The 20,419-nt window shown below is 45.3% G+C and overlaps 1 protein-coding gene across 7 annotated transcripts in view; it reads right to left on the bottom strand.

The window, feature by feature from the left end:
• MAD1L1 (mitotic arrest deficient 1 like 1) overlaps nt 1-20,419 on the bottom strand; it is a 502,922-nt gene that overhangs the window by 203,390 nt on the left and 279,113 nt on the right. For all 7 annotated transcript variants that reach the window (XM_039492582.1, XM_039492583.1, XM_039492584.1 and 4 more), the window contains 2 exons: nt 12,691-12,779; nt 3,243-3,333 (listed from right to left, as the gene is read on the bottom strand). In XM_039492582.1, the coding sequence (XP_039348516.1) occupies nt 3,243-3,333; nt 12,691-12,779 (180 nt within the window). The remainder of the gene's footprint in view (nt 1-3,242; nt 3,334-12,690; nt 12,780-20,419) is intronic.

Genomic DNA, 20,419 nt, shown 5'->3' on the forward strand with positions numbered 1-20,419 from the left:
TAAAGATTGGTGCGCTTAAATTGTTACGCTTGATTTCACTCACTTTCTATCACCCCCCATCTCCCCAACACATCATCAAATTTTATACACTCTCTTGTAAGTAACTTTTATTTATTGCAGTCATTTATTCCAATAAGGGCTTATTTATTTATTTTTAAAGGAAGTGCTACAGATTTAGATTTGGCAGATTTTTTTTAATTTGTTCATTGTCTTCTACCTCTTTTATTTCCTTATTTTCTCTGATCCTTTGTTTTTTCCATTTCTGAAATTTCACTAGGGGACTTTTTCTTCAGTACATTTTAAAAAGTTATTTTGTACCATTGCCATTTGTTCTCCTTTCTTGCTTTTCTTTCTGACAAAGATATTATTTTAACCCATCATCTCCTTGATTTCTACCTGAGGAATGAGCAACAAATAATAAACTGACTTGGGCATGTTCCAGTGACTCCATTTGAGTGCGGAATTACCTTTTTCCAACATATTCTCCTTGCAGTATCTGACTGAAGAGATTAATAGCGGGATAACCCATATTTAATGGGATTCAGCAGCTGATAACCCAGTCCACAGCAGTGCCTAGAGTCAACAGAAGTGTTTACACAGGATGTAATTCTGAGCCTGGGCCTGCTGGGGGTTTGGCACTCAAGTAATGAATAATGAGTCTTCATTAGCAGGCAGGGGCACTGAGCAATTTTTATACTGAGGGAGCTGAAAGCCTTTGAACAAAACCAGAAACCCAGAATATGGTGGAATGGTGCATTCGGCTGCTATTATTACTTCAAGCCAGGGGGTGCTGTTGCACCTCCAGGACCAGAACCCCTGTTAACAAGGCTGTTTTTTCCTTGTAGGCAGTTCTGAACTCTTGACCACTCAACTGGGTGGATACTGGTCAGTAATTCACACCTTTTCAGCACTCGGACTTGCACAGATCCATCTCCAGTTGGAGAAATCTCAGTTGCCCAAGGAGTTAATCTCTAGTGTTCTCTTTTCCTTGCTATTCACTTCCTGATTCAGAGGAACCGGAACTCCAAGCTTATAAGGTATGCACAAAGAGTGAGCAGATAAGGAGAAGTTAAACAAATAACTAAGACCAAGCCTTAGCCCTCCCAAACTAGAACCAAGAATGTTGTTAATTTAATCCAGTTCTCCTCAGGTGGGTTCTCCATCTAACCTCTACTGATGGGGCTGCTTTCTCCTTCTTGAGCCAGCTCAGACAGATGACCTCTTCTCCTTCTCTATGCCTGCCTGGCCTCTTGTCTTCCTCACATCTTTTCCTTTTCCCTGCATCCCCAGGTCTTTTTTGTCCCTCTCCAGTCCCCTCATGTAGCTCTGATCTGCACAACACCATTGTTAAACTCCGGGGTTCTGAGCACTGCCAGTGAATTGTACTATTGTGATGTGCAGTACTAGAGTCTGGGACGAGTTTAAATGACTTTTGTTTGAATTGTGAATTTTGTGAAGAATACAACAGTCACTGCGCCACCAGAGTCTGCTTACATGGTGGGCTAGTGGTTTTATTATAACATGAAGGCTCTGTCTCAGCTTTGTCTTTGATGTCCTGATCCCTGCCTTTATCATTACCTCATTTTCACAGCATTAAATGAGCTCAGCTACCGAAATGACCACACCTACCCACCCACTTCTGTCTAAAATAAGACAATTAGCAAAACTATATGAAAGGCTTTGAACCTTTCCTGCTGCAGACAGACCTTAGAAGTTTGGTGCTTTTAGCATCGCAAGGGCTGGGCTACTGGCACTGCTGACACTGATTATAAACACTAGATCTCTCTGAGAATCCCAAACAAAACAGTGAACACTCTGGCCAGAATGGTGATGCCCCAGTGCTGGGAGCTGGCAGCTACCCTGAAGCAGTGGGGACAGATTAAATATGATCTGAGTGAGTTGTAACCTGCTCTGAAACCAAAGCTGCTGTTGTGTATGTTTGGAGACTGGAGCATCAGAACACCAAACCCAATGTTTTCATCTCCTTCTGATGACAGAAACCCAATTAAAGGAGAGCTGGGTGACAGGTTTCGCGCTAACCACGGCTCGGCAGAGGCGCTCAGCAGCTCTCAACTCCCCGCTTTATCAAAGCTGTCACTTCCCCCGTCTCCAGGAATTGGTAATAAAAAAGAGATTTGATTTGCCTCTAATAGGTGTCAAGATAAAATCAATGGTCTGTCTGAAATTCGGGTAATTTCAAACCTGCAGGTTTTCTACCACCATAAAGCAATTTACACAAAAAGGGGAAAAGAGAGAAAGAAAGAAAAATTAAAAGAATGAAATGTTACAAGGCTGGGCTGTTCGGCACATCAGAGAGAGATAACACTGCTCAGAGCAGGATGGCCTTTGATTAAACACAAAATAGGCTTCGCTTCTCGCTCACTTCAGCTTCTTTCAAACAGAAGACGCTTTAAATGCAACACTCCCACCCCTCCCTCTTCACAGAGTAACAGTGTTGGAGACACGAGAGCAGCCCGAGTAAACAGCTCCTTCTATTGCTGCCAGCTTCAGGGAGAGGAAGGCTTCACTGCTGTATCCAGAATAAAAAAGTTGAAACTCTTGCTTATGAGAAGGCTGAAGCATCAGCCTCAGCAAAAAGATAGGAAAATCCTGCCGTGCCATGGTGAAATCAGCACTTTAGCTTTTCTTTCATTCAGATTTCATACCTTCCTCCTCTTGGGAAGAGTGTGTGGATCCCTGCCACTACAACTTGTTCCTTCCATACCCCATCATCATGTTCTGGACTTGAATAGCTCCTAACAGATAAGGCCGCAAGCTACTGAGCTTTGCTCAGCACTAATGGTAATGATGGTGGGAAGCTGTAATTTAAACAGCGCAGAGGCATTTTTATCAACCTGTCATCATAGTGGAAAACACAGTGTATACAACAGCCCCCGGAGCTAGAGCTGCAGCAGTGGTTAGTTACGGCTATGAAGTTTGCTAGTACAGACAACGGTTCAGAGGCTTCTAAACAGAAGAGGTTCTACCCAAGGATAGTGGAAAAAGCATCTGTTCTTGCATGCCTGAATACATCACCAAAATCTCAATATGACAACATTGTACACAGATACGGGCGTGTGGGATGGGCTCGGTTTGGGCTTCTCGCGGGATCCTTCCCCAGACCGAAGGGGAAAGATCTGTGGAGTGTGAAAGGAACTTCAGGAAGTTTGTCAGTATACCCGCCCACCAAGGCTAGACTGTGCCAAGCTAAGCAGCCCTTCTGGCCCTGCCCCACCTCTTACCTGGAGAGTGAGCTTTTCCAATTTCATTTCCAGAGACTTGTTCTCTTCTTCTAGCCGCCCTCGCTCAGCCTCCAACTCTTCAATTTTTAACCTGTAAAGAGGAGGGAAGGGAGAAATACACTGAAACTCCCAAGGCTCTAACCCTGCTTTAGTCCCACCACTGGAAAGAGTAAAATAAGGAGGACCCAAAGACAGAAATCACACACCTGCCATAAAATATTCTTCCAATGGTAAGACACCACATTAAAAGAAAAGAATAAAACACCATTATTGCACCATTAAGTATACACAGGTAAAAGAGCAACTCATCGGAAAATTCAATATTTACAGTTCCTACACCAATGTTACCTTGGCCATCTCACACGTGTATAATCTTCTGTTCCTCTTTGTTCTTGCTAAATGTTTATTTTGGGGGGAGGGGGTGTTTTTTCAGAGTGGGTGGGGTTGGTTTTTAAAGAGAAAAAACACATTAAGCTATTTAATAACGTTCTAGACACTGAAAAGTCATACATCACTCAGGTAAAAAGTGGTTGGCGAAAAGGGTGAGAGGCACTCTCATCTGTCATTACATATAAACCACCAACATCCTGGGCACCTACTTTTTCCAGAAGATGCTGCTGCATGACAGCATCTTCAGATGTAACTTAGAGATACTCCTCACACTATGTTTAAAAGTGCTTTTAACCCTTCAGGACAATGCAAAGGAAGAGAGATTTTTTTCTGTAAGGAAACAACATAGCAGCTACTGAAGGTCAGAATCAGATACCTAGGATGTTCAGAGTCAATGACATCCTCATATTCAATATGCCACATTTTGGCTCAAAACCTCTGATAAATCTCTCATCACCACCCTCCCTCCAAAACTAAAGGGTTATGTTTATCTCTTGCCTCCTACAGAACAAGCACTCTGCACTGTGGCACCAGATGAGGGCTCCTGCTGCCCTCCAGTATCAAATGTGTCTCCAGAGAAAGCATGGTTTGAAAAAGGATCAAGCTGAAACTAGATTATGGTTGAGCCATGATGCTTATATGGTATTTCTGATGTACTTTCAAGGTTTAATAACTGATTCCTGTCCTTAATTTCATGCCCAGGGAGATGTGGTGCTTTATACACTGGTGCTGTTCTAGTGGGATAGAGAATGTGTGTTCAGAAGGTTTATGTTATAGTCTGAGATGTCTGCCATTTTGCAGTACAGTCTGTCTAATGTTTTCCCCCTTGGTCACTGAATGAGATTTTTCACTTGTTGTCTTATGAAAATTCAGCCAGTTGAATTGTTCAATTGTTTAAATTTTCACTCTGCCTCCTTCTGCAAAGAGAGAGAGGTGCACTTATGCAACGGAGCATCTAAGGGTACACCTACATTGCAATCAGACACCTGTGATTGGCCTGTGCCAGCTGACTTGGGCTTGCGGGGCTCAGGATGGTGGGGCTGTTTAATTGCCATGTAGATGTTCAGGCTTTGGCTCCAGTCCAAGCTCAGGGACCCCTCCTGCCTCGCAGGATCCTAGAGTCTGGGCTCCATCCTGAGCCTGAACCTCTGCACCGCAATTAAACAGCCCCTTAGCCCGAGCCCTGCAAGTCTGAGACGGCTGGAACAGGCCAGCCGCAGGTTTTGAATTGCAGTGTAGAAGCACCCCAACAGACTGCAACCAAAGGCACCTGCTCCCCACCCCCATTGTAATGGAGAACCAGGGTGCAATCTCTCTTCTTTACTGACTTGGCACCCCTCCTCCACACCCAAGCAATGGCCTGTCTCTTGTGCTGGCTACTGGGACCGGCACTGCTGTTCTCAGTGCCAGAGAGATTTTTAAAGACTCATTAGTACGATATCTATTTATAGGCCACTCCTCCGCTAGCCTGTGTTTGACACTGTAACGTGCCCCGAATCTCCACTGGGGGATACTAAGAACCAGAGGCAAACAGTCTGTGCTGCTTGGTCTTTCCTGAAGAGCCCATGGGAGTATTTCCCAGTGGCAAAGAGAGAGAGGCATGGGATCTATAAACATAGCAGAGCACTTGCATTTGGCAGTTAAACTACCAGAGAAGATAATTACTTATCATTGAAATTTTTCATTTGAGTAAACTCCGACTCAGGGCCCAGTTAGTGTTGTATTTGGATTCTCCAACGGGCAAAAAGGCAGTGTTAACCTACATGCAACCTTGTGCTCCACCCATCTAGGGGCCAACAATCAAAAAATGTGGCATCCATTTTATCCCCAATTCTCACGTCTCAAGTTGTGCACCAGAGTTACTCTTCCTCAGCTGTTCTACAGGTGTTTGCAAGTAAGGAGAACAACCCAGGACAGACTCAAACGAGGAAAGACAAAAAGTAAACTAGAAAGAGGCTCAGTCCCATCACCTACCAGTTTAACATTTGACCTAGACTGACTACAAATTCAGCTTTTCAGTGGGAGGAGGAAAGAAATGTCATTTACTTGCTACAATATTGAGACTATAAAATGCTGAGTTTTACTGGTGCAGGAAGCATCGTTGAAATTCACTACCGAATATCTACCAATTCATTCATTACAGAGAAGCTTGAAAACATGCAACGGTTTACATTCTTGACAAGATTGCTTCAAATCTCTTACAGGGCTTTCCTGGAGCAGATGCAGTGAAACTAAAAGTAACTCAAAAGAGAAGACTCTAAACTTGGCACAACATATTTTGACACTGTCTCCCAAGCTCTAAGTGGGAGATCTAGTTAGTGAAAGATCACCAAGGAGTTGCATTTGCTCTGACCTGTGTATCTACCCCAGTATCTTGGTCTTGCATGTGTTTCCAATTCCAGATAGCTGGAATCATTCTGGTGTTGGGCACACAGCATATATACCACTGTCTCAATTTAGAAGGACAAAACAACAAAGGAAAAAACCCTACATCTCCAACAAAGCCTCTTCTACCAGGAAAGGCTGAACCATGAAGTCCATGAGAGACCTCGCCATGCAAATCTCATTTATCTGGGAAGTGCTTATATGCTATGGTAATGGGTGCCATAGTAACACCTGAGGCAGACAGACTGACCAGTCCTATTTTTTTAAGCAGGAAATAATGAAGTATTTCTCCAACTCTCTCCTTCCAAAAAGCTCTCAGAGTCCAATGGAGCTAACAGGTGCTCCTGTTTTTCTCCTTATTGTCCTTATTTATAAGATTAAAATGTTGGCAGATATAGCACAGCACAGTGTGACTGGCAGCATAGTACTGCCGCTGATAGGGGCACCTCTCACAGTATGCCCCATCTGTGAAGAGGGCACTGCCATGTAGAAAAGCTACTGCTGAACTGGAAATTACTGAATGGAACAGAAAATGTATGTGTGGAGAAGACACTATTAAGGGATCCAGATGGCAATGAGATGGTGTTAGGAATGGAGCAGAGATTTCCAGCAAGTGTGACTAACAGGCATTGGCAAGAACATGAATTTCTTTTGAATCACTGTAACTCTACCTACTCACTAAATTCATAGACAACACTTAGGATTTACTCAAGTTTCTGTTTGACAGCAGAAAGAAAAAGTTCAGATTTGTTCCAGCTGAAAAGGTCCTTCAGCTGTTGCCACTTAAGTCTTTACTAAAGCTGTTTTTTAATGTATTACTTTTATTTATTTGTTCTAAAACAACAGTCTTTCCAGATTTATCACAACCCAAGTAAAATGGGTTACTGACTAAAACACGGTTTGTTATACCCTGTGGTCAACAAACTAAATTGTTTGACCACCCTTTCCCATTATGAGATCTGAAGAATATGGCAAATATGATTTATAGGGGACAAGGGGTGTGTGGAATGACAGCATTAATATTAGCTTTTATTGTCTCCTCGGAAGTAATAAAGTTGGGAAAGAATTTCACATTTAGAGCTATAAATGGGCTGACGAAAGAGCACTTTGTTCTCGAGGGGAGAAGGAGAAAAACTGATAAAGTCTTTCAAGCTTCTCACTGAAAATTTACTTTCCATACTAAAGAAAAAGGAGACAAAAGATTTTTTTTAAAGCTTTCACTCCCTCACAGGATGTGAATACAGATTTAGGGGATTAATGTGGATTTCTTTGTCCTTTGTGGCTTTCCTGCATTTGTTTTCAGAAGTTAGCTTTTAACAGTGAAGTTTATATGGAAATGCCTGGGGGCACACAGTCCTTTCCCACTCCTTTCCCTGGCTTCTGATGGTTCCCTTCCATTTTTCAGGTTCCTTCAGGAGAGCAGCTAACTGGTGGGGTTGGGCTTAGTCCAGGAGAGTGGGAACATTGGATTGAAGGTGAATGGTGTGCTGAGGCCCATGGTAAACGTTAGCAGTGAAAATAATTCCCTCATGAGGAGTGGGGTTTCTTTCCCCACCTTCCAATTTGGAGAGTTTGTATTCTTCTTCCACCTGTTTTCTGCCACAGTGAATTTGTGATGGCAAATTGTACAGGGAATGAATGTAAGTACAGTCGTGTTCCTAGTTCCTGCATCCCCACTGGCAGCAGGCAAGACTCCAATGACTAGAGACACCCCACAAACAAGGAGCAGCAGTGTGAACTGGTCGTGTGGAACCCCACAGGGACAGCTCCTCTAGGGCTTTGTCTACACTACCAAGTTTTGTCGCCAAAAACTGCCTTTTGGCAACAAAACAGTGAGAGCGTACACCCTGCAATGTGACGTTTGTCGGGAAAAACGGCCGGTTTCAGCAACAAAAAACTTTCACCCCATGAGAGACTTTTTTCTTTTCCCCTCCCTTTACTGTCAAAGAGCCAGTGTAGACACTGCTGTTTGTTTTGCCAACAGAACTGGCTTCCGCCAGTATCCCACAATGCCTGCCCTGATGCTCTGCTCAGTGTTTTGATCTCTGCTGCCCTGCAAGCATGCACCCCTCCCCTTGCAAAGCTGCTGGAAGTATCTGACAGCTGAGTGTGCTGCTCCCTTTGGGGAACAAAGAGCAAATCATTGGAATGCTCCTGTTCTGCCCTGCACTAGGAACACAGGGGCAGGCAGACTGTTGTCGCAGGGAGGCGGGAAGGAGAGACTGTTGCCGTGACATTCCTCAGCATGGAGAGCTCACAATGCTACTCATGCTACACAATGCTACTCCTGGCAGCTGAGGAGGCTCTGGGAGAACTGGGAGGGAATCCTCCCAAGATGTGCAGCAATCAGCTCTGCCTTCCCACAACATTACACTGTGGGATACATACCCACAATGCATTGCTCACACAATGTGGACATGATCTGTGGACAGAGGGAGCAAGTGTGAGCACCCTTTGGCGATTTTTGTTCTGTCAACTTCTGGGTGTCGACATAAGTTTTATCGACAAAACTTGATAGCGTAGACAAAACCTTAACACTGTAATGGAGAAGGAGGGGAGGGCACAATTATTCCTTCCCCACCTGATTCCCCTTCCCACCCTCCAAAACCCCTCCCGCCTTCCCTTCCTTATCACACCCACCCACCTGCTGTCAGCCATGTGACGGGTTCTGCCAGGGTCCACTACGAGAGAAGCTATGGACACACAGAATATTTAAAAACAATTATATTGATTTTACAAATGTTATCTGTATCTTTATGGGTTGGCTAGTGGTTTATTCCTGGCTAAATGGGGGAAGCCAAAGGGTTTTCTGCAGGAACTAATATCAGGATGGCAGGGGGTAATTAGAGCAAATTCCTAATGCAGGTAAATACTCTGTGGAAATTTCATCCCCTAAGGGAAATAGCATGTATAGGTCTGACCTGATTCAAGAGGCCTGGTAAACAAAGAACAGGCCTGACCTTGGAGAGGGCCATTCACATTTCATCCAAGAATGGACACGAGACTGTGACAGAGAGAGGCAGGCCCTGCAGTACTTTGGAAACTGACAGGGTTTCCATGTGGAAGATGGTGACACCTGATAAGCTAGATGTTTACTGTTTGTAAGGTGCCTTTTCTCTGTAACGCTTCTGTTCTGAATAAATAGTACTTTGTTTTGGGACACCCGGCTGGTCACCAGGAACTCTGTCACTGCCTCTGAGAGAACAAAACTATGAGTGCTGAACTAAAGTCAGACCTGCTGTGATAATCTTAAAGATTTGGAGGAGTCTGCAGCCTAAGACGCCAGTCAGGAGGGAGTGGATAGCGAGATCCCACCTCAAGAAAGATGACTAGAGGCCTGAGATCTAAGTGAGGTGGCCACAAGGAGGATCACAAGTGCCCAGGAAGGTGCAGCTACCTCTGGAAACGTGACAACTACAACAAACTATTCCTGGTCCCCATGCAAGGGGGAACCCTGTGAAAATTTCTCATGATTTACAGCTCTTTACTGGTCTCCAGCCCCAGTGCATGGGGGGTGCCAGAAGCAGGAGAGGTGGAACATTACCCCATTCCTAGATTGGGTAACTCTGGAGCCACAAACAAAGTGCTTTCTCCTTAATTCTGCAGGGAAGAGAAGTCCATGTTCTGCTGGACAGAAAGTAGAAGGAAAACAATGATATTTGGAGTAGGCTGCTTCTGAGAAGAAAACAGACTGCAGCAGCAGAGCAGTCCATCTACTTGTGTGGAGAAGGGGATGGGAAGTTGCCCACTAGCCCCAGACTGAAGACACCTCCAGCTAAAAGAAAACACTTCATACAGGGTGTGTTTTCTGTTAGAAACCCATGGCCCACAGAACTTGCACATGCTGAGCAGCAAGAAGGGAAGGGATGAAACCAAGTGAGCAACTTCATACTGTTTCCATCCACCTTGCAAAAAGAGTCATAACATTGTGACGCGGAAAGGAAAGAAACCCAGGTTCACATCCTTGCATGCAGAAGCCACACCACTCAAGCCTGCTTAGCCGCCAAATCACCATCATCAGGGTTTAGAACATGTTCTGTATTTTACTAAATACACCAGCACCACCTTTGCAACAAAAAATGGTCCAATGACAGACTTCCATCTGAACAAAGAAGGTTTAGCTACACTGGGAATCTAACAAAAACAATCTTATAGGTCAAATGTCTCAGATGACCCTAGCTGCAGCAGTGTGTGGTCCTGGAAGTGTTTGTGGTGGGCGGGTGGTGGGGCGGGAGGAGGACGGTGCTGCTATGAGAGGCAACCGCAGAAACTTGGTCTCTTAGCTTGACACAGCTTTCAATTCTGCCTTCAATTTATTGCTCCCTCACTGGAAAACTGTTCCAGAATATAAATGGCTTTGCTGGGGACACTCTATTTGAATTCACAGGCACAATTTAAATGAAAGAAGCCACCATGCCTTAAAGAGCAGGATAGGGGCTTCCTCTGCTTGCAGAGCGCCTAGCACACTACTAGCGCTCAGTAATAAAATCATTGCAAGGGATCTGCCGGTGCTGTTTGTGAAGTCTGCCTCAGTTCAGGGGCTAGGTTTGCAAACCAGGGAAAAGATGGACAAAGTGAGAAATGAGATCCATTTCCACTGTAAGGAAGGCATCGGCAATCTCATGAAGTCCTGGGATATGTGGAAATCCAGCTGTTTCATTTTGTTTTCTGCTGTCCTTGAAGTTGCTCAGTTAATAGATGGCAAATGCTGTTTAATGAAGATAAACACTGAATAATGAATCTTGGAGGTGAAAATAGAGAGACTGGAATTGCTCCTAAATGGAAAGGGTGCTGCAGTCCATACTAACCAGGAGAGAGGGGGGAGACTGGGGAGTTACTGTAGAAACATCCTGAAAGCCTCCAGCTCCCAGAAGACAGCAAACAGGATGCTGGTTTTACTGATAGAGAAGCATAATATTAATCATAATAAGGGATGAGTTTTGTTGCTGCTGGAGAGATTTTGAACACCCCTGTAGCGCTGCAAACACCATGCTTCAGGCTAGTCCTATGTGCTCCCCAGAGAAAGCGAAAGGCAGAATGAGATCAAGTCTCAAACCAACATTCACATCATGAATAAGGATTTAGGAAGAACTGATTTACCCTCATGGGAGGAGGGAACAAAATCACGGTGTGACCTACGGTACCATCTCATTAAAAGAAGATTTGGTGGAGAGAGGCCTCCAAAATTCTGCCACTCTGTCTTGTGGGAGCTGTCCCTGAGAAATACATCCCAAAGGGCAGTTTAAGAGCTCTCTGTTGTATTAGAACAGCTTAGCTGAACACTGGCCATTTTCAAATCCATTCCATTCGAATACTGAGCAACCCTTCTAGAGCTGTAAAACAAGCCGGGCAGGGAGGGGGAAATTTAGAAAATCCATAAGATGCAGGCCAATAATTTGTGCCTCCTGCAAAATCCTGCTCTCGCTCCTGAGAGGCAGCAATACTTTTACAATGATGGAACTGAAAATAGAAAAGAATTAAGAGAAGGAAATCCAGCCAAAATCTCACATCAGTTCAGAACAACAAATGCAAGTTGTCAAGATCGAACAGATTGGCTCAGTTTAAAAAGAAGGAACTTTATTAAAACATTCTAGATACAGATGAACTTTCTGCGCTCAGTATTTATTGTTTCACCTATCTTGGAATGGGAGCTGTAAATACTTTAATAAATACACTGAAAGGTTGTCTAGTTTCATTGTAGCTTTTGTACGTGCTTATGTATCCTCTGCTGAAATGCTGTTTTGTAACTTCTCTCTCATTGAATCACAACATGTATCCCTCTGCCATCTGCAACTGCACACTAGGGGAACCATTTTTCTTTTCTCTCCTGCACTGGAAGCACATCAGTATTACAAAAGGCTGTTTCTAAACCTCTCTCCATGGATGCCACCAGGTCCTGTACTTAAAGTCCAGATCCAGTAAAAATAAAAAACAAACAGCAAAGCTGTTGCACAGGGAGGGAAGTAAATGGGGTGATGAAGGAGCCACTGCAACATGAATTAACAGAGGGCAAGAGACTCAGGCAGATTCCAAAACAGAGCATGGAGAAACCCAAGGTGGAAAACCGGTCTGAAAATGACAATGTGTAAGAAAGGATAGAGACCCCAGGGGCTTTTCCATGACTCTTGGAATTTCTTATGGGGTTTTGGGGGGTGACCTGAGCATGAGGTGAAGGTAGGTGGACAAAGAAGGATTCTACTATGAAGATATCCTATCAGGAAAAGGTCAGTGTACTGACCAGCCCTAAAGCTTAGTTACTTATACTGTAAGCTTCCTGGGGCTGTCTTTTTGTTGTGTGTTTGTGTAACCCACACACCACCTGGGTGTGGTGTTCTGTCTCATGTAGTGGCACCGAGACCACTTAGAGATTAATGAGTCTGCTCTACAGCCTTAGCTAAGACCCATATGGCTGTTAGCTCATGCAGTAGAGGCTCATGCACTAAGCTCCAGAGGTCCCAGGTTCAATCCTGCCTGCTGACGACCGGGGGGTGTCGGTGTTACATTTTTACAGATGGGGTCCTGGTCTATGACCAGGGCTCCCAGGTGCTACCACAAGAGAAATAACAAACAATGAGGATGCAGCATTTGTTTCCTTTTATAACATCAACTTGGTCCTTTCCCTTCTCCCCAATTGTGTAACCAATAGAAGGAACAGCTCCTAGCACATGCTCACCTGAGTGCGTTCACTTCCTCAGTAGTGATGAAGGTGCTCTGAGCTGCTGTGCATGCCTGAGACTTCAGGCTCTTTAGCTCCACTTCCAACTGCAGGAATAGGACAGGAGGTTAGTTCATCTATCAGAGACATGACAGCCATGGGTGCACACTGCTGAATCACACTGCTGAATGCCCAGGACTCCCAGGGAGTAAGGAGTCCTGGGACTTCAATATTTTGAAGTATGGGCCATGGCACACCAGTTTTTCTAATATAAGTTTGCAGTAAGGAATTTATCGTTAGTACGCCTCATGGAGGTACACTTGGCCAGATGCATTATGGGTTTTTTCACCTTCCTCGGAAGCATCAGGCAATTACAACAACCTGATGGCTCACAATCCATCCCACGACAGCAAATTCTATGATCCTACTGGCACATAAGTGCCTTCATTTCCATCAGGCAGCTGTGTCCAGTGTCATGTGGTTCTTCAGCTTAGAGACAACAGAACTGGAAACCAACTTCACCTCATAATATGATGTTAAGAAACAGCAGGAAGGCAACCATTTAATGCTCCACAGCCAGCTCCCTCTCAGTATAGAAATCATTCCAACGTACTTTGTGAAATACAACAGTTTTATATGTGCCAAGTACCAGCTCCCCAGTTAATACACCCTCTCTTGCCACACCTCTAATTATCTCTCCCAACATTTGCTCAAAGGCTGTATGGGAGAGGGGAGGGAGGACTGATATCGTTCAAGCGGAGCCACTGCTCCTCTTCTGAATATTTCCCCATCCATCCCCTGGTGAGTAAATCGAGGTGGAGAACTCTCTGCATGAAACTAGGAGTTGCCTAGCACCTGAAGTTCTATACTGGCAATGCAACCTCATTTAGCACCAATAACGCCCAGAGGAAATAAGCTGATCAGATTGCCTTGTCCAGTCCAACTTCTGTCCAAGGCTTCTACACTGCACCCATCAGACAGGGGAGAATTTCCAGCCCTTTCAGATACAAGTTGCCCAGGTGGGGTGCGGGGAGAAACAGTGGATGAAGAATTAAGAAAACAGTTTGCCTCAGCTCCCTTTATGCTGGGAACTCAAGCCACAATCTGAACACATGGAATCTCTTACTCAGGCCCTATAACTGTCAGGCTGGGAGCAGAGGGAGGAATGTGTAGAAATCGCTTCGGTCTCCTTTGACTATGCAAATCTGTGTCCCCCATCCAGCGCCCAAAAGTCCATGCAAAGGGGAGGGAGAAATGGTATATTTTACCTGCTATTAAACTATTATCCAAAAAGCCTCAGGCATTCTAAGCAGAGACAACCAATTCTGAGCGTAAGTAACTTTCAGACACCCTGCAGCCCTGTTATGTCTCCTCCCAGCCTGGATACCCTCCCCACTCATTCTTCATTGTCTGTTCTTGTACACCTATTCCCCTCCTCACACTTTGGCTCTTCCTTCAGCATCTGTCTTGTACCTCCTGATCGCTAACTCCCCCTCATAAATCTATGGCCAGATGCTACGCTTTCCATTTACCGGGGAAATAATAAGCAACACAACCCTAATTAGAGATGCAAACCATATGAACACAGAGGGCTCAGTATTCAACATCAGGGAGATAACACATTAACAAACAGTACCCTTCAATTGTGCTGATTAGACGTGTAGAGCATCATAATTCTGCACTGATGTACTAGGTCCAAATGCAGCCAGCTGGTATCAGTGTCTTGCTTTTACAAGAAGGGGACAGTGGGTAGGTGGCAAAAAGAACATGCATTCAATTGCAGAGCTATGCCTAGTCACATTGCTCAGCCAGAAACAAAGTTCCAGTGTCATGTATCTTCGCACACCTGTGAGCTGCAGGAAAGGCATGAAAAACATGGCAGCATTATAGCTAGGGACAGGGATAGCCTGATTCCCCACCCCTTTGGATACATCAGGGGCTAAAGCAAAGGAGAAAGACGGGGGAAGAGGTTCTAGCCAAAATCTTCTTTGGAACACTAGATGTTGATATTCTCCCACCATTTGCCAAAACCCTTTCAAGCAAAGAGAAAGAAGAAAGAAGCAAAAAGCCCTCCTGCATCATTATGCTGTAAAAATGTTCATGTATATTAGCCGGCTGACAAGATTATCACAGTGAGGAATGCTTCCCTCAATTTTCTGATTACTGAGCTTATCTGTCCCAGCTCAGTTCATTACAGATGGCTGGGATAAAGCAAGCACTCTAGATAATTCCAGGGATGAGAATCAAGGAACGGGTACTGGCAGCAGACTTCAGTTCCAACCTACTTTTAGCAGGAAAACATTCATTATACACTCTGCTTCCCAGCTCTGCAGAAGGCCGGGATGAGGTTTGTTATTATAGTTTTGTGCTGCTTTCTGGGCCACATGTGGATAGCATTTGAAGATGGAGCACTGGTAAATATGCTATTTATCAAAGGCTAAGCGGCCTCAGCCTTGAGTCCAACTGCCACCTGTTAACTGACATGAACCAATAAATCACTGCCGGTTCCTTTGGAGAAGATGGGGGGGTTAGGAATCTGTTTTCGGTGGTTTGGGGTTGCATGTGTTTGTTGTGTGCAGAGGGAAAGGGTTTGAGTGTATAATGGGGAGAGGAGAGGGGAGATGTGTCTGTGTGTACACACGTGCTCATATCTGTTCCGGAGGGCACAGTGTCAGTGTAAGTCCTATTTGATAAGGAGTTAGTGTCACACTTCTAGGAACTAGACAGCGACTACCTCCTAGGCCGCTCTATTAGAACCCAGGTGAGATTTGGTGCTGTGCCTCTATGAGCAACCTGGGCTTGTGGTGGGGTGAGGTAAGAGGATTTTAAGTAACCTCCGTGCCCTCCCAATTCTGAGCTGCTCCTGGGGCCACAAAAATCCCCGGTGTAAATTAGACAGCTGTGGGGAGGAGGAGGATGCCTAAATCCCAGCAGCTGTCCCTGTCTTCTTCTGGGCCACAATGCTGCCAGAAACTCCACAGTGCTACGTGCTGCCCCCCCACCCCAAAATCCTCCTCACCCCTGTGCTTGCAAGGGGGTCTTTGGAAGACAGCTTTTGGGTGTCTTACTCAGCGCCTGCACCAGGGGAATTCCCCTCTAGCTAGATCTGGGGCTTCTTGGGTACGTCTACGTCAGCAGTTTTTAAACTTTTTGAGCTAAGCTCCTCTTGAGATACAATATTTGGTTGCCCCTCCCTCCCCAGCCAAAAATAGACACATCCAGAAATATTCTTGATACCCTGCTCATAAATCTAACACAGACCTTAACACAACTTTAATGAAATTACCGGCACCTGTACGTTTCAGACACACAGATACTTAATAATGGCACAGCCAAGGCTTCCTCAGCAGCGAGCTGCTTCTACTTGCAGCCAGGATGCACCCTAGAGCAAGGCCAATACCCGCTTCTCTGCCCTCCGCCCTCAGGTTTTCAGGGTGGGGGGTGGCGCATGGCGCGTGTGACCGTCTCTGGGGGCGGAGCCAGTGGAAGGTGCAGAGGCTGGCAGGAGTGGAAATCTGGGTGGCCTGCTGAGGTGAGACCAGGGGTGCAGGCGGCACTCTCAGTCCTCCAATGGGGGCTGGCACAAGCTGGCTAGTGTTGCTGCTTGTCCCCCTAAAATGTGCCTCCATGCCCGCCTAGGGGGGTGCACCCCACAGTTTGAAAACATCTGACCCACCTCTACACTGAACCCTTCCCACCCCCCCAAACATGGCAGCAGGTCTCAGAACCCAGTCCTACAGGTGAGTTGGACTTGAGCTTCGGGGCTAAAAACAGCAGCGTAGAGGTTCCCACTCAGACTCTTAAACCTGGTGACGGGGTGTGTCTTGGAGCCCGAGCAGGAACATCTACATTGCTATTTTCAGTATCCTAGAGAAAGCCCGAGTCTGGCTCTGAGACTTGCTGCCACAGTATCTTTTCTGCAGTGCAGACGTACTCTCAGGAGCTCCTTTATGCTGCTCCAGCCCCTTTACCTGGCATACGGGAGGCTAAAGCAGGAGTGGGAATCTCAGCCCAGGGTGGGTATGCATCACTGGGTTACTGCATCTCCTGGCATGATGATAACAGGCTTGATCCAGAAAGGTGCTAAGCTCAAACTATTTCCAACAGCGCTTCAGGAGCTCAAACTGCTCAGGATTAGGCCCTCTGATTGTCCCCATTCCATAGAATATATTACTGGCTCCAGAAGAAGCCAGGCTATTTTTTAAGTTACCCGAGGTTTTACCCGGAAAGGGCAGAACCATGATATTGATCTGACCCAGTATGGCCATTCTTAGGTTCTGAAGGGGCCCTTATGGGCCACACGCTCAGCTTTGAAAATGAAATGCATCACTCTCCGACAGACACTTGAGACATCAGTTATTCTAGTAACATCAGTTGTAATCATCTATAAAGGATGCATCAATAAATATGAATTTTATTTACTTCCCTTCCAACGTGCCAGTGCAGCAAGTCTGGTGACCTCCTGTCTCAAGTTGCCTCCAAACAAACAAATGTGGTGTCTGAACAAAGATCCCACACCCCTTGTGACAGCCATTTTAAGACTGTCCTGGCAGGAAGGGAGGGGTTGCCTCCTAAAAGTGAACAAGTCCTAGTGATGGGATAGATAAGAAACTGCCACATAAGCAGGATCCTAGGGGTGAGGAACAACATGACAGGAGAGGAAGGTGACTAATGTAGGTGTCTGGTGGTAACAGCTCCTTCTCCCTTGGCCATAGTCATTTGGGTACATGGCAATAATACTAAGGCTCTAAACTCCATACTCAATCCCTTCTGATCAGCTTTTCTGTACAAAGACAAGGCCTCTTACCAGCTTCACCATGAACCCGCAACATACAGGGGAATGCAAATGTCACCTAAAATATCAGGGGCAGAAAACATTTGGGAAGAGCCAGCAGCACCGGATTCTCAACAGCTGAGCAGCAGGTTGCTCACCTTTGACCCAACTCTTCTTCAAAGAAACACAGAAGTATTTGCTACAAAAATATTATATGACTTGCCATTGAGAAATGGGCTAAAGGTACAGGATTAGTTAGGGCTTTTTCCTAGGCAAGCTAATCCTTGATGCTTTTATGGAGCACGAGGACCACATGGAGAAAAACTGGAGGCCAAATAATGGTGCTTTAGAACTATTTCACACTTGACTGAAACAAAGCAAAAAACAACAACGCATTTATAAATGTTTTAAAAACACAAGAGCTAACTGGATCAGACATGCCCCGAATCCCACTGTCTATACAGGCTAATTGGTCTGTAACAACAAAGTCAGTGTCCTTTATCAGTGGGAAGGGAGGGCTAAGGTTAAATAGTCTTCCAACAGATAGGTTCCTAAAAACACATGTATGGCTATATAATTGCATATATACATACAGATAAACAGATGTGAGTGTGAATACACACACATACACACACACAGACTTCAGCTTCTCTCCAATGCAATATGGATTGTGTTTTTTTCCCCCTGTTGCTGTTAAAGAGAGCAATTTTTCAAGTTTATACTGAATGTCACTCTATTTCATTTCCAAATATAATCTCTCGGAGAGAAGGTTCGCTTGCCCTATTTCCAATCTCTAAAGCTAATACACAAATTTATATTCCTTTCTCCCACTCGCTCTCCTAAATTAAGAGGCGTAATTACTAGGAGCGCTTGCTACAAGCGAATAAAGTGCCAAGGGAGAAGGAGCTGTCACTGCCGGACGCCTGCAGCAGCCACCTTCCCCTCCCCTTGTTGTCATGTGGTTCCCACCCCCAGGATCCTGCTTATGAGGCAGTTTCTATCCATCCCATCAGCAGGACTTGTTCACTTGCAGGAATCAACCCCTCCCCTCCTGCCAGGACAGTCTAAAAAAAAACAAATGACAAAATTACTTCAGCTGTCAAGGAACAGCTATCAATTGCAAACAACATTCCTCCCAGATGCACCTTACCTCTGTGCCTTGCTTTTCTGAACTAACAGAGAACACTGGGTTTTGTTATTGCCAGCAACGAACCACAGCTTTGTGATCTAAAATTTGGCTCCAAGGTCACTCTTCACCACCACCACCCCCAGCAACCTCACAAAAGGGAAGATTATAATAATAATCAGATTTAGCACTGAAATAGCATTTGTATTTTCAAAACACAGCATAGGTTTTAACTAATTCATCTAATCCAGAGGTTCCCAAACTGTGGTACATGCACTTGATAGTCACCTAATTCATTTCACAATTTTAAAGAAAGTGGTACATGAACTAATAAAGTTTAGCTGATCTAATCCAAGAGAGCCCTAATGAGCTTTTCACCCACGCCCTTCTTTGCTCCTGATCTGCAAGGCAGTTCATGGCTTTTCCCCCAAAACATCTCCTTCTACACTGGGATGTTGCAGGGACATATTGGTGAAGTTGCAAACAAATTTATAGGCCCAACTCAGCCCTGGTGCAGAGAGATGCAATTCCACTGGAAAAAATTTGAGTGCGTATACATACAGAGATGCATGTGTGTTACGTAAAACTAGCTGTCCAAGAGTTTAATATTTGGGCATAAAACCTCAGACCACTATTATAAGCAGAGTCTTAGAAGTTATGCAAAAAACAAAACAAAACAAAAAATGAACAACAATCCATTCTGATTCTGGCCACAACTTAGGGAGCTAACTGCGGTTCCCGGCCAATGGGAGCTGTGGAGCCAATGCTGGCGGCAGAGGCAGCACACAGAGCTTCTCTGATCGCCCTTGCGCTTACGGGCCGGACATGCAAGCTGCTTCCGAGAGCTGCGCAGAGCCTGCCTTAGCCCCGCTGTGCCACCGACCGGACTTTTAATGGCCCGATCAGCAGTACAGCCCGATCAGCATTACTGAGCGGAGCTGCTAAGGGTCCCTTTTCGACGGGGCATTCCGACCAAAAACTGGATGCCTGGCAACCCTAGGGATAAGCAGTATCAGGTGCTTCCAGGGGAAGGAAGCTGACATCAGACATTCAGGAAGTAACTTCCAGGGGAGAAGTAACATCCTGAGAAAAGGAAACACAGGAGGCACCCTCCTCATGGAGCTAGAAGAAGCTGGCCTAGGCCAAGTGGGCACAAGGAGATTCATAAGACCCGAGTGCTTGGCATGAATACAAGTTCTTTTGTATTCCCCTCTTCTCACTTCTAGAGAAAGCAGCAAACATGGATCCTCTCTCTGCTCTTTGCTTAGCTGCACTCCCATCTCCTATTGCCTGTTTTGTGCCCTCCAGCACCAACCATGGAGCCCATCTGTAAAGCCATGCGTCAGCAAAAGCTTGTGAAACAACCCAGGTTCAAAACAATGCCCCCTTTCCAGCCTCTAACAGCTCATTCTGCAGGGGGATCATTTCCATGTTCATCAGCTCAGATCCTCTCAGCTGTTATCAGACCCGCTTCACCACTTTCACCAGCTTTTAGATGACTGTTTTGTTTAATTATTACAGAAAGCTCCTCCCGCCAGGGAGAGCAAAACAGCTGGTGTCCACTGAGAGCAAAGAAGCTCCAGAGTAATTAGACTTAAATGGCTGACACCTCCTTCCCATTACCCCTGGTTAGGAACAGCGTAACATTGAATAACAATCTCTGCAGGGAACCTGACAAAGCTTCCGCCGTCAGTAAGCCAGAATCCCATCTAATGCAGTCAGGCGCACCAGTGCATTGTAAGTCTCCCAGCTTTCGACAAAGCAGCAAAAGGGTGCTTTTCCCAAGAGAATAGGATAAACCCCTCAAAGGAGCAGGGATGTCTGCTCAAATTGAGCCTCCTAGTAAC

Source organism: Mauremys reevesii, linkage group 10 (assembly GCF_016161935.1).
Source record: "Mauremys reevesii isolate NIE-2019 linkage group 10, ASM1616193v1, whole genome shotgun sequence".
Taxonomy (NCBI): domain Eukaryota; kingdom Metazoa; phylum Chordata; order Testudines; family Geoemydidae; genus Mauremys; species Mauremys reevesii.